Source organism: Zingiber officinale, chromosome 9A, assembly GCF_018446385.1.
Source record: "Zingiber officinale cultivar Zhangliang chromosome 9A, Zo_v1.1, whole genome shotgun sequence".
NCBI classification, from domain to species: Eukaryota; Viridiplantae; Streptophyta; class Magnoliopsida; order Zingiberales; family Zingiberaceae; genus Zingiber; species Zingiber officinale.
In genome coordinates this window covers 59271547-59287223 of record NC_056002.1, presented here as the reverse complement: position 1 = coordinate 59287223, position 15677 = coordinate 59271547, and the positions used below count along the sequence as shown (strand labels likewise).

Genomic DNA, 15677 nt, shown 5'->3' with positions numbered 1-15677 from the left:
GGAAGTGGAGTGATTCAAGCTAAGGAGAGAATTGCTTCTTCCACCATTTTCTCTTTAGTTCCTGGCGGCTGGAGGCAGTTTAGTAAAAGTATCCAATCCAAGGGCCTGTAAAAACCTGCAAGGCCAAGGACGGAATGCACCTTCCACACGCATGTGGGGTAAGGAAGAGCTGAAACAAAATCAAACTTAAACAAGCATGAATCCAAATATGGGCCACATCCAATAAAATCAATATTCGGAACCTCTATGGAATTCTCTAAAAGATCACAAGAAATATTCACCTTGCTGTATTGAAATGTACCTGGATGTTCTAGAACAGTGGATGTGACTTCCTCTTCATCAAGTAATAGCTCGGACTCTGGTTCTGGCTCAGGTTCTAGTAGTGCATCAAATAGAAGTGATTCTTGGGGCTTTGCCTCCACAGCATAAGTCCCTACACTCTCATCTTCAAGTGGTCGCGCAACAAAAATAGGTGATTCTTGAGACATTACTTCCACCATACAAGTCCCTACACTTTCCTTATCGATAGAAATATAATCCGGCTCAGCTAGCTCCTCAACATCACCAAAAACACCTGCATCAACAATATCTATAGCAATAATATCATCAGAATTAGGTGTTGGTGCAACATCCCTCAGGTCAAGGTTGACCTGGTTGACCAAGCTTGAGTCTTGGTTTGAGTTTCGATGTTTGACAATACAAGGTTGATTGAAGAAGAGTCAAGTAGGTCAAGGATGACCGGATACTTGACTGGGAAGCTAGGCAGGAGGAAAATCCTGGTGAGTGAAGCCAGGTGAAAGACCTAGTGAGTGAAGCTAGGCAATTGGGAAGTCCTAGTGAGTGAAGCTAGGCAGGAGGAAAATCCTGGTGAGTGAAGCCAGGTGAAAGACCTAGTGAGTGAAGCTAGGAAATTGGGAAAGTCCTGGTGAGTGAAGCCAGGTAAGAGAAATCCAAATGGTTCAAGGTTGACCAGACATCTGGTGAGAGTCCAAGTAGGTCAAAAGGATTGACCGGATACTTGGCACGAGAAAGAAAAGTCCAAGTAGGTCAGAGGGACTGATCGGATACTTGGCAAGAAGAGAAAAGTCCAAGTGGGTCAAAGGGATTGACCAGACACTTGGTGAGAGAGTCCTAGCTGGTCAAGGGTGACCGGATGCTAGGTCTTATGTACCAACAAGTCATGGTTGACTAGATGTTGGTTTAGGGGCTTTGGACTTGGTTTTGGGCAAAAACCAAGATTTGGATTGATCCGTGGATTGATCCAGCAGGTTTGGATTGATCCGTGGATCGATCCAGCAGATCTGGATCGATCCAGAAGATCTGGATCAATCAGCCGATCGATCCGGTGAGTCCCCGCGAATAGAACCCCTCTGGATCGATGGGTGGATCGATCCAGAGGTCCCAATCGATCAGTGGATCGATTGGGACGCTGCTGCTTCGCGCGATAAGCGCTGGATCGATCCGTGGATCGATCCAGGCGTTTTTCCATAGCACAGAGGCGCTCTGGATCGATCCGTGGATCGATCCAAAGCCTCCCCGATCGATTGGGAGCATTCCAATCGATCGGGATTCGACCGTTAGTGTCGATTTAAGCCGCAGGCGTTCATTTCCTTCGGCATCACTTCACGGATCATTTTCAGATCTTCACCAGCTCCTCCACAGCTCTTCTCAAGCTCGAGATCGCCAGTTCTTGAAGGTTCTTGGAGGCTCTTCCAAATCAAGAGGCGGATCAAAGCAAGAAGAAGAAACTAGGGTTAGGGTTTGTGCACTCATTGTAAGCTTGTATTTCTTTACTACCCTTTCTTCTTCTAGTATTGAGTCTTGTAGGGCTTCTCCGCCTTTGGTAGTTACCATAAAGGAGAGTTTTATTAGTGGAGGGTGTGTGTGTTGGTGTGGATCCTTGGACTAGTCACCTCTTGTGAGGTGGATACCAAGTAAACCAACCGTGTTAGCGTTGTGTGATTTGTTTCTGTATTTTCCGCTGCACATCTTTGAAGAAACAAGCAACGCCGAACACCGGGCACGCGACGAGCTATTCACCCCCCCCCCCTCTAGCTACTTTTGGTCCTAACAAGTGGTATCAGAGCAAGGTTGCTCTTCACCGGAATCACCGCCGGAAGGGGCAAACATAACAAGCAAAGCTAGAGGGTGAAGAAGTTGGAGCAAATTCATCAAAGTCAAAGAATTCAAGAAGCTCAACTTCAAGATGCAATTTCAAGATGGACTTAGATTTGATACAAGGGTGGCTCCACCATACACATCCACAAGCTTCGATTCTTGGAGATCAAGAATTAAAAATTTCTTGATGATGGAGATAGAGCAATGGTTTGCTCTAATGGAAGGTTTTAAGGCTCCAAGGAATTCAAAGGGCAAAGTTCTCAAAAGGAGTAAATGGAGCCAAGAACAAATCCAAAGATGTGAGGCCAATGACAAAGTGACCAAGCTTTTGGTCAATCTATTGCCGAGCAACATCTTGGAGAAAATTGGAGAAGTTGAAGATGCCAAAGAGCTATGGAGAAAATTAGAAAAGGCTCATGAGATCCCCTCCACTGTACCTAACCAAGAAGAATCCAAAGAGGGTGACTCATTGGAGCAAGATCAAGAGGAGGACTCCGAAGTTGAGAGATGCTCAACTTCCGAAGAAGAGGAAATCCAAGAAGCTTCATTCTCAAGGGAGTGTAATCAAAAGAGCAAGGAATTCCTTGTTTCATGTACAAGAGGATGAAGAAGAAGGTGAAGCCTCCACCTCTAGGATTGAGGGGGAGCAACTCTTGGTGACACCGGATCAAGAAGAAGGAGAATCCTCCACATCCGGGTCAAGAGAAGAAGAGGATGAAGAAGCTTCCACCTCCACAAGTCAAGATAAATCAATTGGAGGGAAATCGATTTCGGATCAAGAGGAAGCCTCTACATTCATATCAAATGGAGGAGCAAGTGCCACCCCTACACAAGAAGGTATAAATAGTTCAATTAATAATAAGAATCATATTATATGTTTTGAATGTAGGGAACATGGGCACTACAAAAGCAAGTGCCCTAAATTGGCCAAGAAGAAAGGTCAAGTGACACCTAAGGGCAAGGAGAAGCCAAAGGAAACCATCCCCGGAACAAAGAAGAGCAAGAAGCACATTGTGTGCTTCTCTTGCAATCAAAAGGGGCATTACCGGAGTCAATGCTCTAAGGGGAAGAAGATGGTCAAGGCTCAAGGAAGAAGCTCAAGTCAAGGGGGAGCCTCTAAGGTAAAAAGGAAGGTAACTTTTATTGAGTCTACCCCTTTACATTATGGTAAAAAGCATGCTAGTTCTAACTTATATCATTTTAATGCTATTTACCATAAGAATAGAGAGCATGGTAAAATTAAGGAAAATAATGTAGCTTACCATGCTAAAACTACCACACCTAGGATTAGGAAGGTAGATAAAAATCTAGGCAATCACACTAAGGACCTTAGCTACAAGCCTAGAAATAAAAATGTTCATAAATTTAATGGAAAACCAAAAACTAAGGACTTAGTGATAGAAAATCAAGTCTTGAGGTCAAGACTTGATAAAATGGAAAAGACCCTAAAAAGGATGAAAAATATCCTAAAAGGGCAAAATGAGCATAGCCTAGGTCTAGGAGCACAAAGGTCATCTAATGGCCATAGGGGTTTGGGATACAAACCAAAGGCTAAGAAGGATGTAATCTCTTACCATAGGGTTCCATATAGTTATGGAACCAACCCTAGGTCTAGAGGTCAAGTCAAGGATACAAGGGAAGATATCCCTAGAACTATCTTTGCAACCAAAGTGACTAAGACTTCTAAGAAGTCTAAGAAAGTCACTAACAAGGTCACAAGGGAGGCTATCCCTAGATTTGACCTAGAAAATGTGACCAAGGCTTCTAAGAAGCCCAACAAGGTCACTAGGAAGGTATCTAGGGAAGTTATCCCTACTGAGTACCTAGAGCATCCAAGGAGCACCAATATGTGTTGGGTTCCTAGGAGCATCTTCTCTATCCCATAGATAGGTTAGAGAGTGTCAACTCCGATTAGAAGGGTAGTTAACCCAACTTTGAGGAAATTGACACTCAAGGAGCAGTTTCAAGGTTTTTGTTAACCTTTGAAAATGAAATGGAATTATCATTTACTCATTGGAAGAGTAAAATGTGCCAAAATTTGAGAAGTATTAATTTTATTTTTTAAAAAAAATGGCAAAATTAAGGAAAACATAAGAAATACCAAGTTGAGATTTTGGTATTTTCTTAATAATTTAAGGCAAATCTAAGCCTTAAATTAAAGTGTTTCTCTTGTGGAACAATGAAATATGCCAACACTTGGGGAATATGCTTAATTTCACTTGGCATAAAGTAATCAAGAGAATTAGAAATGTCAAATTAGGTTTTGACACTTTCTTGAAGCACTTTGGGCAAATCTAGGGTTTAAGTTTTAGGATTAGCTAAGCCTAAAGATACTTAGATAGATAATCTAGGTATATTTTATTTATGCTGAATCTTACCATGATTGTTTGCCCATTATATGTCATGACATCATGTTTATTTTTGCACTCATACCTTATTATGAAAATACAAAAATATCATGTCATGTCATACATACATCATGTAATTATAGGAATCTTTCTTTTGAAAGTTATTTCATTTTGATGTATGTCATAGCATAATCATGCATTAAGTTTAATTCCTTGTAATTAAGGACAAATGACATTTAACAACACTTATTAACAAGTGACATCCTGGGTGGATGTCTAATATCTCTAAAATGCCTAGATAGATATGCATGATCCCTAGAATAAGGCAAAACCAAATTTTACATCTCACAAAGACCTATAAGATGACTTGTATGTGTTTTGTCCACAATAGATACAAGTGAGATGTTAGGATGATGAACAAAACTCAACATGTTGATTTAGTGCATTCTTTTGAGTTTTAGGTTCATCAAAACACATAGTTATGTGTTTTCCCATCATTGGGAAAGCTAATGTACAAGTCATGTGCATTAAGCCCAAGGAATGTGATGAGATATTGGTCTTGAAAATTATTTTAAAAGACTTTTGGAAAACCTTGGTGAAGGCTATCTTTTGATAGTAATCACCATTGAATAGTTAGACACAAACTTGAAGAAAACGCTAAAGTTTTAGCAAGTTTTCAAGCTTGTGTCAATCTTTGAAGATATGATATATTTTCATAGAAAACTATTTTTCCATGATAAAGTATGCCCTAAATAATATCTACACGAAATTTCATGATTTTTGGATTTTTGTAGAATTTTCTAGGGGTTTCTGAAGTTGGCTGAATTTGAAATTCAGCAACTATCAGAGCTCCGATCGATCCATGGATCGATTGGAGTGTCTGAATCGATCAGTGGATCGATTCAGAAGGCAATTCTAGCGAGCAGAAGCTCGCTGGATCGATCAGCCGATCGATCCAAGAAGACTGAATCGATCGGTGGATCGATTCAGCAGGGTTCAATCGATTGGAACCCAACTCCAATCGATCGAAGATGCTGATTTTGACTGGAAAAGCTTATTTTCAGCATATTGAACCTATTTTAGTCTAGGTAACCATTCCTAACCCCTCAAAATACATTTGTATACATAAAAATGGTGTTTTCGTGTGAAAAACAAGGATGGATTGGTTAAGGAAGGCTAAGTTGAAGTTTAGGTTGAGGTTTGTTTCAAATTTTGAATATTTGAACCTCAAAACTTCTAAAATTGGGTTTCCTAAAGTTTTAAGGATTCCAAGTCATTGTTGGTGCAATGACAGAAGTTACCGCCATGTCTTTAGGGGGAGGGACTCTTTAAAGACATGAAAATTATTTTTTTCATGAACCTTGGAAGGTGGTTAACCTTCCGTTAAGAACATGCTCAAGGTTGAGCGTTTGAACTTTAATGGGGAGTGGATATCCTCATTGTTCAAGTGGCTTCAAGTGGATAATGCTCAAGGATGGGCATTTGCCTACATTGGGGGAGAATGTAGGGTTAAGGATAATGAAGGGTATGGGACCTTCATTATCGTGTTGATCACAACGAGTGAAGTTGTGAACAACGATGAGCAACTCTTCAGGGGGAGAGTTTTCAACAAGTGAATTTGTTGATGTGTGCCCAAAAATGGGGCATGGTTTGATGTGTGCCAATAGGGGGAGAATGAAAGGGTGTAAGTTAGGCTTTTATCACCTAGAAGGAGTTTGCCTTCTTAGGGGGAGAATGAAGGGCTTAACTTATGTATTCATTACCTAGTGGCATGAAGAAGGTTTAGGCTATGGGATTAGCCTAACTTACATGTGGTATTGTAAGTGATAGTGTTGGTATTGTCAAACATCAAAAAGGGGGAGATTGTTGGTGCAACATCCCTCAGGTCAAGGTTGACCTGGTTGACCAAGCTTGAGTCTTGGTTTGGGTTTCGATGTTTGACAATACAAGGTTGATTGAAGAAGAGTCAAGTAGGTCAAGGATGACCGGATACTTAACTGGGAAGCTAGGCAGGAGGAAAATCCTGGTGAGTGAAGCCAGGTGAAAGACCTAGTGAGTGAAGCTAGGCAATTGGGAAGTCCTAGTGAGTGAAGTTAGGCAGGAGGAAAATCCTGGTGAGTGAAGCCAGGTGAAAGACCCAGTGAGTGAAGCTAGGCAATTGGGAAAGTCCTGGTGAGTGAAGCCAGGCAAGAGAAATCCAGATGGGTCAAGGTTGACCAGACATCTGGTGAGAGTCCAAGTAGGTCAAAGGGATTGACCGGATACTTGGCACGAGAAAGAAAAGTCCAAGTAGGTCAGAGGGACTGACCGGATACTTGGCAAGAAGAGAAAAGTCCAAGTGGGTCAAAGGAATTGACCAGACACTTGGTGAGAGAGTCCTAGCTGGTCAAGGGTGACCGGATGCTAGGTCTTATGTACCAACAAGTGATGGTTGACTAGATGTTGGTTTAGGGGGCTTTGGACTTGGTTTTGGGCAAAAACCAAGATTTGGATTGATCCGTGGATTGATCCAGCAGGTTTGGATTGATCCGTGGATCAATCCAGCAGATCTGGATCGATCCGTGGATCGATCCAGCAGATCTGGATCGATCAGTAGATCGATCTAGAAGATCTGGATCGATCGGCCGATCGATCCGGTGAGTCCCCGCGAACAGAACCCCTCTGGATCGATCGGTGGATCGATCCAGAGGTCCCAATCGATCAGTGGATCGATTGGGACGCTGCTGCTTCGCGCGATAAGCGCTGGATCGATCCAGGCGTTTTTCCATAGCACAGAGGCGCTCTGGATCGATCCGTGGATCGATCCAAAGCCTCCCCGATCGATTAGGAGCATTCCAATCGATCGGGATTCGACCGTTAGCGTCGATTTAAGCCGCAGGCGTTCATTTCCTTCGGCATCACTTCACGGATCATTTTCAGATCTTCACCAGCTCCTCCACAGCTCTTCTCAAGCTCGAGATCGCCAGTTCTTGAAGGTTCTTGGAGGCTCTTCCAAGTCAAGAGGCGGATCAAAGCAAGAAGAAGAAACTAGGGTTAGGGTTTGTGCACTCATTGTAAGCTTGTAAGCTTGTATTTCTTTACTACCCTTTCTTCTTCTGGTATTGAGTCCTGTAGGGCTTCTCCGCCTTTGGTAGTTACCATAAAGGAGAGTTTTATTAGTGGAGGGTGTGTGTGTTGGTGTGGATCCTTGGACTAGTCACCTCTTGTGAGGTGGATACCAAGTAAATCAACCGTGTTAGCGTTATGTGATTTGTTTCTGTATTTTCCGCTGCACATCTTTGAAGAAACAAGCAACGCCGAACACCGGGCACGCGACGAGCTATTCACCCCCCCCCCCCCCCCTCTAGCTACTTTTGGTCCTAACATTAGGATCAACTACAACTATATCATCACAACACACAAAATCAAAGGAGTCCTGTATAGTAGTAGAATCAAGGTCAGGGCTATGACAATCGCTAGAATCCATCTCCTCACTAGATAATTGGGCTTGTCGTTGACTGATGAATGTTGCAAGTTAATCCAGATACATCTGGAAATTCTGTAGTGATGCTTCATTTCTTTGTTGAGACTGGATATAGGCCTCTTGTTGTTGCTGCATTTGCTGTATAACCTCCTGCAAATCTTGAAATTCTGATGGACTAGGGGCATGAACTTCTTCAGTGAACCCTCGAAATGTTCCCCAAGGTACTGGATCGATCTGCTGGACTGAATGTGTCCATGTGGACATAGGATCATCCTGAAATCCTTGTGGCCTCTGATATGATGGAAAAGATTGATCCCATTATTGCTGCTCATTCCTATACATGAAATTTTTATGGTTCATCCAGTCTGAATTGTAACACTAAGGATGCTCAATAGCCTGTTGCTGTGTATTTCCATATTGCTCAGGAATTTATTGGGGTTGATAGCATTGGTATTGGAAGTACCCATGCTGCTCTGGAATCTGGGGTTGAAAGTATTGAGTCGAATAATTGCTCTAGTCATGACTATAGGTACTAGGAGTTGGATCATATGTCTGTTGATATTGATGTTGGAAATACTAGGGTTTCATAGGAAATCTAGCAGTCTTGTGAATGAGATGACATATAACATCTAGATGAAAAGGACTGCTACAATTAGTATATATATGTCTTACTTTCCTAGTATCGAAATTGTGATATTCATTGAAGCTTCCAAATTGTTGAGAATAAAGATCCATGTTGAACTGAAAGAATTGTCCTGGTCTTACACTGAAACACTAACAGATAAGATTAGAAGATACAGGAGTATATGATATCAAACACATGAATCTATGAACATTAAAGCATTTGACAATTTTTTTTAAAATTTTTATAGAAAAATAAGAAAGCAATCCTAAAATTATCAAACACCACTACAAGTCCCCGGCAACGGCGCCAAAATTTGATATGAGCTCGAGTGTCGTGATACGGGAGTTTATCAAATTACAATTAAAGTTACCGAACCCCTCTACACTAAAGTAGTATAGAAATAACTCGGGTCGTCTCCCAAAGAATGTAATGGTAAATGATAAAATTAGGATCGATTATTGCATTGGATTTTTAACTTGAAAATGGAGGGGTTGGGTTTGAGTTCTAAACTACGATATGAAATAACAAAACAAGTATGAAATTAAACTTAAGGAACAAATGAGCAATGCAAGTATGAAAATCTAGTCTAACTTAAACTATAATTGCAAGGAAATTAAAGTAACCTAAAGTAAGCATTGAATGAAATCTAGAGCATTAAAGAAATCTAATCTAACCTAATTGCATCCAAATAAAGAACAGAACTTAGAGCAATTGAAAGAAACAAGATAAACAAGAATTAAGAAAAATAAAGTGCATTAATTTAAACCTATCTATTAGAAGAAGCATATGCTCAAACACCTTACGAGCATGAATCAAAATAACATGAGTACGTGCAAATCTAAAACAAGGGAGAACAACTTAAGTACAAGCATGCATCAACCAACTAAAAGAAACATCAATTACATCACATCTTCAACCATGCAAACCAAAATATCAACAATAGGAGAATAAGCTTGCAAATCTAGTCTGAATGAAGGAAGTAGTGCTGGAATTGAAGTCGCGTGCCCTAGCTTCCTCCTCTATCCCAGATCCAGAACCCCCGGAACTGATGAACAACAGCTAACTCTGCTGGGTGTTGATTGCTTCAACAACGGTGATTATGACCAAAGCTTCCACCGAAGAACCCCCTCAGATGAAAGTTGATCAGCTGTGAGAAGGCGTTGTGAATTGGAATGAACCGCTGCCGCTCCTCTGCCTCTTCCGCCTGAACCCCGGTAGGAAGAAACTTCAGGAGGAAGTCGGAAGATGGAGGTCACACCGGAGAAAGCCTCTCCTGTGAGGTGAAGACTGCTGTCGTCACCGAAGCTTGTTGCCCTTGCCGATTTACCCGCTATTACTCGCCACTGGAATCAAGAAGAAGAAGATGAGTGGGCTGAGGATGGCCGGCCGGCGGTAGTAAAGGTAAGGGAAGAAGCAAGGCCGCCGGCCGGAGAGAAAAGGAAGAAAGGAAGAAGGACGTCGGTGTTGTGCCCTAGCCGCCACGGGAGGAAATCGCGCGAGAAGAGATGAGGGCTTCGCTACTGTGTCGTCGCATGAGGAAGAGGTTTCTTAACGGGTCGGGTTTGGGTTAAGGAAAAGGTATCCATTAGAGCTTAGATCCGATTCATTAAGAGTATGAAATTGGGCTTTTGGAATTGAGCTTTAAGAGTGGGCTTAAGAATTGGGTTGGGTTTTGAATTGGAGCTTGACTTCTTTGGATGAGGAAGATCTCTATGAATGGTCTATATTAATTCAGCTTGATCTCCTCCACTTGACCTCCAAATCAAACCAAATTCGATCCGGCTCGACCCTAATCCATGACTTTTGAATTTCCTACAAAATCACATAAAATGTGAAATTAAATTCCATAATTCGTAGGAAATTTATAATTAAGTTCAAAATATATTCAACTCACAAAATATAATATAAACACAAAATTAGCATGTGAAAAGATAAAAATGCTACGAATGAGAGCCAAAATAATGCACAAAAATGCTAGTTATCATTTATCGCAACCAAAGTTTATGCGATTCAACTTTACGTTGGAGGCGCCTTTGAGGAGCTTGGAGGCGCCCTCAATAACCAATAAAAGAGCTATTTAGCCAAGCATTCAAGACAACTCAATTACAACTTCTACAAGCGAACTTTCGAGTTTTTGACTGCTCTGAATTCGTCCTCCTGTTGTGCTACGACGTTGTTGCACTCGACTACTGCTGAGAAGCCGTCAAACACCGAGCTCAATCCGATTATCTTCAAAAGTGTTGGATAATGAAAGGTTTTTTATTGTTTAATTACTGCATTAAGGAAAATATAGGTTTTTACACTTGTTCTCGTTTTTCTATTATACTCAATTCTCTCATTCGGCGGTTCTGGAAGAGGATTATAGTCAATTGTCCATTAATACAGTATGAGAGATCATGAGTCTTGGAGTAGGAGTCACCGAAGGCTCCGAACCAAGTAACTCGACCGATTTCGTGTGCTTGTTCTATTTTCATGTTTAGTTTTCCGCTGCATACTTATTTTATAAAATAGAAAAAGACAAATTTTTTTAAAATCACGCGATTCATTGCCCCCTCACGTGCGCTACCATCTACCATACTACAGTATCTAACTCTCTATTACTCAAAACTAATAAAATTCTTCATTTCGATTAGATACAATACGGATAAATACATCATCATTTGAATTTAATTGAGCAAGAAACATAGTAGCACCAACTAGATTAGTGTGACAGTGTTAAGTGTAGTTTCTCTTCTAAATCTCAACGAGCAAGAGAAGCACAGAGAGGGGGAGTTGGAAAAGGAGAAGAAGGAGAGTTCGAAAAAAAACTAAGGGTGCATTTGATTTGCATGTTTTTCATTTTCATTTTTTGAAAAATACACGTTTTTTAAAAATGGTGTTTGGTTTGCATTTTCCATGTCCATTTTCTAAAAAAATAGATAGTATTTTTGGAAAAATAGAGAATGACAAAAAGTCATTTTTTATTTTCTAGAAAACACTCGTTTTCCAGAAAATGAAAATGGAACATACGTAGACCAAACACACCCTAACTTTTTTATTTTACATTGTATGGATAAAAAAATTTTAATTTATATTTTTACTGTAAAAAAGAAAGCGTCACTAACAAAGGAGAATCGTAATAAAAGAAGGTTAGGATTGAGAGATATTAAAGAGTAATAAATTAGATCTTATAAAATAAAATAAAATATATAATTAAAAATAAATTTAAAATATAAAAAAATACGAAACCAGCTTTATTTATTGGAATCATAATTAGATTTTTTTGAAATTTAAAGTTTAGATAGAGAATGCGATTATACTAGGTCCTATTTTTTTATTCTCTTTATATATATATATATATATATATATATATATATATATATATCCTAATAAAAATTGAGGTTCCTAATGGCCTATATCTAAATTAGGCACAAGCTCGATCTTCTGACCAACCCACCCTTCGACAAGGCCCACATATCGTGTAACTTTTTGGGCTTACCGATTCGGTATGGAACTATGGATATACCATTAGACATTCTTCTTCTGTCTTTTCCTTGCTGCACTTTGCTATCCTCGTCTGCTTATTTTGTCGGACGTGCTACAACATCACTCGACGTGGAAGAAACGTCAAGCGATCCAAACTCCGCCCATTGCAACAACGTTTATTGCGGGTGTATGTTTATGTTTCCTGCCAACGGCCTCCTGAACTTGATCTCTATTTTGGGGTTCAGGCGACGAAGCGATCACACACGATTGAGGAAATTCAGAAACGTCAAGTTTCCAACGGAAGATTAATCGAGTCGATCACCAGCTTTATAGAGAAGAGAGAGAGAGAGAGAAACTTCATTCATTCATTCATGGATTGCTGTCAACTTTCCCTCTTTCTCCTGCTCTTCTTCTCCGCCTCGACCGCTCTGGCCTACGAGCGGCCGCCTGCCAGGGAGGTTCTCTCTGTCCCTCTCGCCGCCGATGCCGACGGCCTCACCCCGCAACAGGTGCATATATCGCTGGTAGGCTCTGACAGAATGAGAGTGACGTGGATAACAGACGACGACGGGCCGTCGGTCGTCGATTATGGCACGTCCTCTGGCCAGTACTCCCATTCCGCAGCCGGTTCCGCTTCCTCCTACTCCTACCTCCTCTACCGCTCCGGCCAAATACACGACGTCGTCATCGGCCCTTTGAGTCCCAGCACCGTCTACTACTACCGCTGCGGTTCCAACCCCGCCCGGGAGTTCTCCTTCAAGACTCCGCCGTCGTCTTTTCCCCTGAAATTCGTCGTCGTCGGTGAGGATATACAATTTGATTTTGATTTGCACTAAGCAAAAAAGATAAGGACTTAGATTTAACTTATAATTTTATTTTAACAAAGTTAAATTTAATCAATAATTTTTAATTTTACTTGTCGAAACTAAATTCATCAGTAATTTATAATTTATTCATCAGTAATTTATAATTTTTTAATTAAAATTAGATTTGATGGATAAATTATAATTTTATTTTGGTTAAAATTAAATTTGACTGATAATTATTTATTTATTTATTTATTTAACGATTGAAATTAATGATTGATAATTTATTTTTTAAAAAATATAATGTCAAAATGTTAGATTTGCACTCCGGCGTTGCGCCATCGTTCTGATTGACTTTACTTCACCGTGCAGGAGATTTGGGACAGACCTCGTGGACCAACTCGACGCTTCAGCACGTGGCGGCGGCGGCGTACGACGTGCTCCTCCTCCCCGGCGATCTCTCCTACGCCGACTTCGCGCAGCGGCTCTGGGACTCCTTCGGCCGGCTGGTGGAGCCGCTGGCGAGCGCTCGGCCGTGGATGGTCACCGAGGGGAATCATGAGATCGAGAGCATCCCCGTGGTCCACTCCGCCTCCTTCGTCGCCTACAACGCTCGGTGGCGCATGCCGTACGACGCAGACCCTTCCTCTGCCTCCGGGTCGAACCTCTTCTACTCCTTCGACGTCGCCGGCGGCGCCGTCCGCGTGCTCATGCTTGGGTCGTACACCGACTTCGGCACCGGCTCCGACCAGTACCGGTGGCTAGCCGCCGACCTGGCGCGGATCGACCGCGCGCGGACGCCGTGGGTGTTCGCCGTGATCCACGCGCCGTGGTACAACTCCAACGCGGCGCACCGGAGGGAAGGGGAGGCGATGCGTGTGGCGGTGGAGGCGCTTCTGTATGGGTACCGCGTCGACGCCGTGTTCGCTGGACATGTGCACGCGTACGAGCGGTTCACGCGGGTGAACAACAACATCGCCGACGGTTGCGGGCCGGTGCACATCACGATTGGGGACGGCGGGAACAGGGAGGGGCTGGCGTCCAAGTTCTTGAATCCACAGCCGTCGATCTCGGTGTTCAGGGAGGCGAGCTTCGGCCACGGGCGGCTGGCGGTGGTGAATGCGACGCACGCGCGGTGGAGTTGGCATCGGAACGACGACGACAAGGCGGTGGCGGCGGATGAGGTTTGGTTTACTAGTCTGGCCGCCAACCTCGCTTGTTGATGATTAAATGAATTATAATATATAGAATAAAGCACCATGTCTCTATGAATTTCTTAATATATATATATTTTTGATATTAGATAAATGGTGTTTCTATTTTATCTGAAAATTGTGAGCATAATTTATAAATATATTAAAGGATCGAAAAAAATTATATATTTTCATAATAATATGATATCATCCACTTTAAATCTAAAGTCTTATAAATTTACTCTTGGATTTTATCCAAAAGATCTTAAGTTAATAAAAATATCATTTTTTTTATAAACTCATGATCTTTCTCATGTTTATAATCTTATAACCCCAACATAATAACTAATCAAATAAATTTAAAATTATAAAATTTTTAAACAATCAAATTAGATGAATTGAGAGTTTAGTAACATCTAAATCAAGAGACCGGAACTTCTGGTCCACTTTTTGTAGAATAGAGGATGATCCACAATGTAATTGCAGTTGAATCGCTGTTGCGATTCGGCCACAATTGGTTATGATCTCTTCCTGGGTTCACCTTTTAATCCAAATTATAGTTTCAGTAGAGACGGGCGGCCAAAAGTTGCCCGAAGGTCGCTCCCCCGCTCGATGCCCGATAGCCAGTCCACCCACCCACCGTCGGTGGCCTCCGACCGCCTGCCCTGATCTAAACTATAACTTGAATAGAAAGGTAAACCCAATGAGAAATCGCAACCAATTACGACTGAATCACAATCGTAATTCGATCGCAATTACATTGTAGATCATCTCTTGGTCCATAAAAAAATAGACCTAAGGATCCTCTCTCCTAAATCAACTAAGTTCAAACACATAAAAAAAAAAATAAAACCAAGCTTGAACAATTTTAACAACTTAATTGATTTTAGATTAACTTAACTTAACTCAGTTATTTTATCAAATAAATACCAGGAATCTCAACTCGGCTGGCGCATTTACCACCCTTCTTATTAATTTCTTAATATTAATTGTAATCAGAATGATTCACAAGAAATGATATGAGGTGGCGTTTGGTTTAGGGTAATAGGAGTGGGGAATGGGAATGAGAATCATTGATTCCCATTGTTAATGTTTGGATTATAGGAATAGGAATACAAATAAGGGAATGAATCCTTGAAATTGGGTAATGACTCATTCTCATGTAACTCCCCTTCAATGAGCCATTACCCAATTTTCATCAATCAAAATATTCCCTTATTCCAAAAATACCCTTGACTTAAAACTAAAATTTTCTCCATTAATATCAAATATCAAAATATATTTATTTATTTTTTCTTTCATATCACTTATCTCTCCTTATTCTCTCTCATTATATTTTCTCTCTCATCATTTTATCACACACTTTCTCTCTCCTTAATCTCTCCTATCACACTCTCTTTCCTCTTTTTTTCTTATTACACTTTCTCTCTCATCATACTTTCTGTCTCCTCAATCTCTTTCATCGCACTCTCTTCCTTCTTTTGTTCCTCATCACACTTTCTCTCTCATCACACTTTCTCTCTCCTCAATCTCTCCCATCACACTCTCTTTTCTCTTTTTTCTCATCACACTTTCTCTCTCATCATACTTTCTCTCTTCTCAATCTCTCTTATCACACTTCCTCCTTTTTTCCTCAACACACTTTCTCTCTCATCACAC

The 15677-nt window shown here is 41.1% G+C and overlaps 1 protein-coding gene across 1 annotated transcript; it reads left to right on the top strand.

Annotated features, from left to right (window-relative positions):
- The first annotated feature begins 12233 nt into the window (after positions 1 to 12233).
- LOC122020981 (probable purple acid phosphatase 20) lies at positions 12234 to 14115 on the top strand. The gene is made up of 2 exons (XM_042579046.1): positions 12234 to 12820; positions 13198 to 14115. The coding sequence occupies exons 1-2, from the start codon at positions 12391 to 12393 to the stop codon at positions 14046 to 14048; spliced, it is 1281 nt and encodes a 426-aa protein (XP_042434980.1). The 5' UTR covers positions 12234 to 12390; the 3' UTR covers positions 14049 to 14115.
- The last annotated feature ends 1562 nt before the right edge of the window (positions 14116 to 15677 follow it).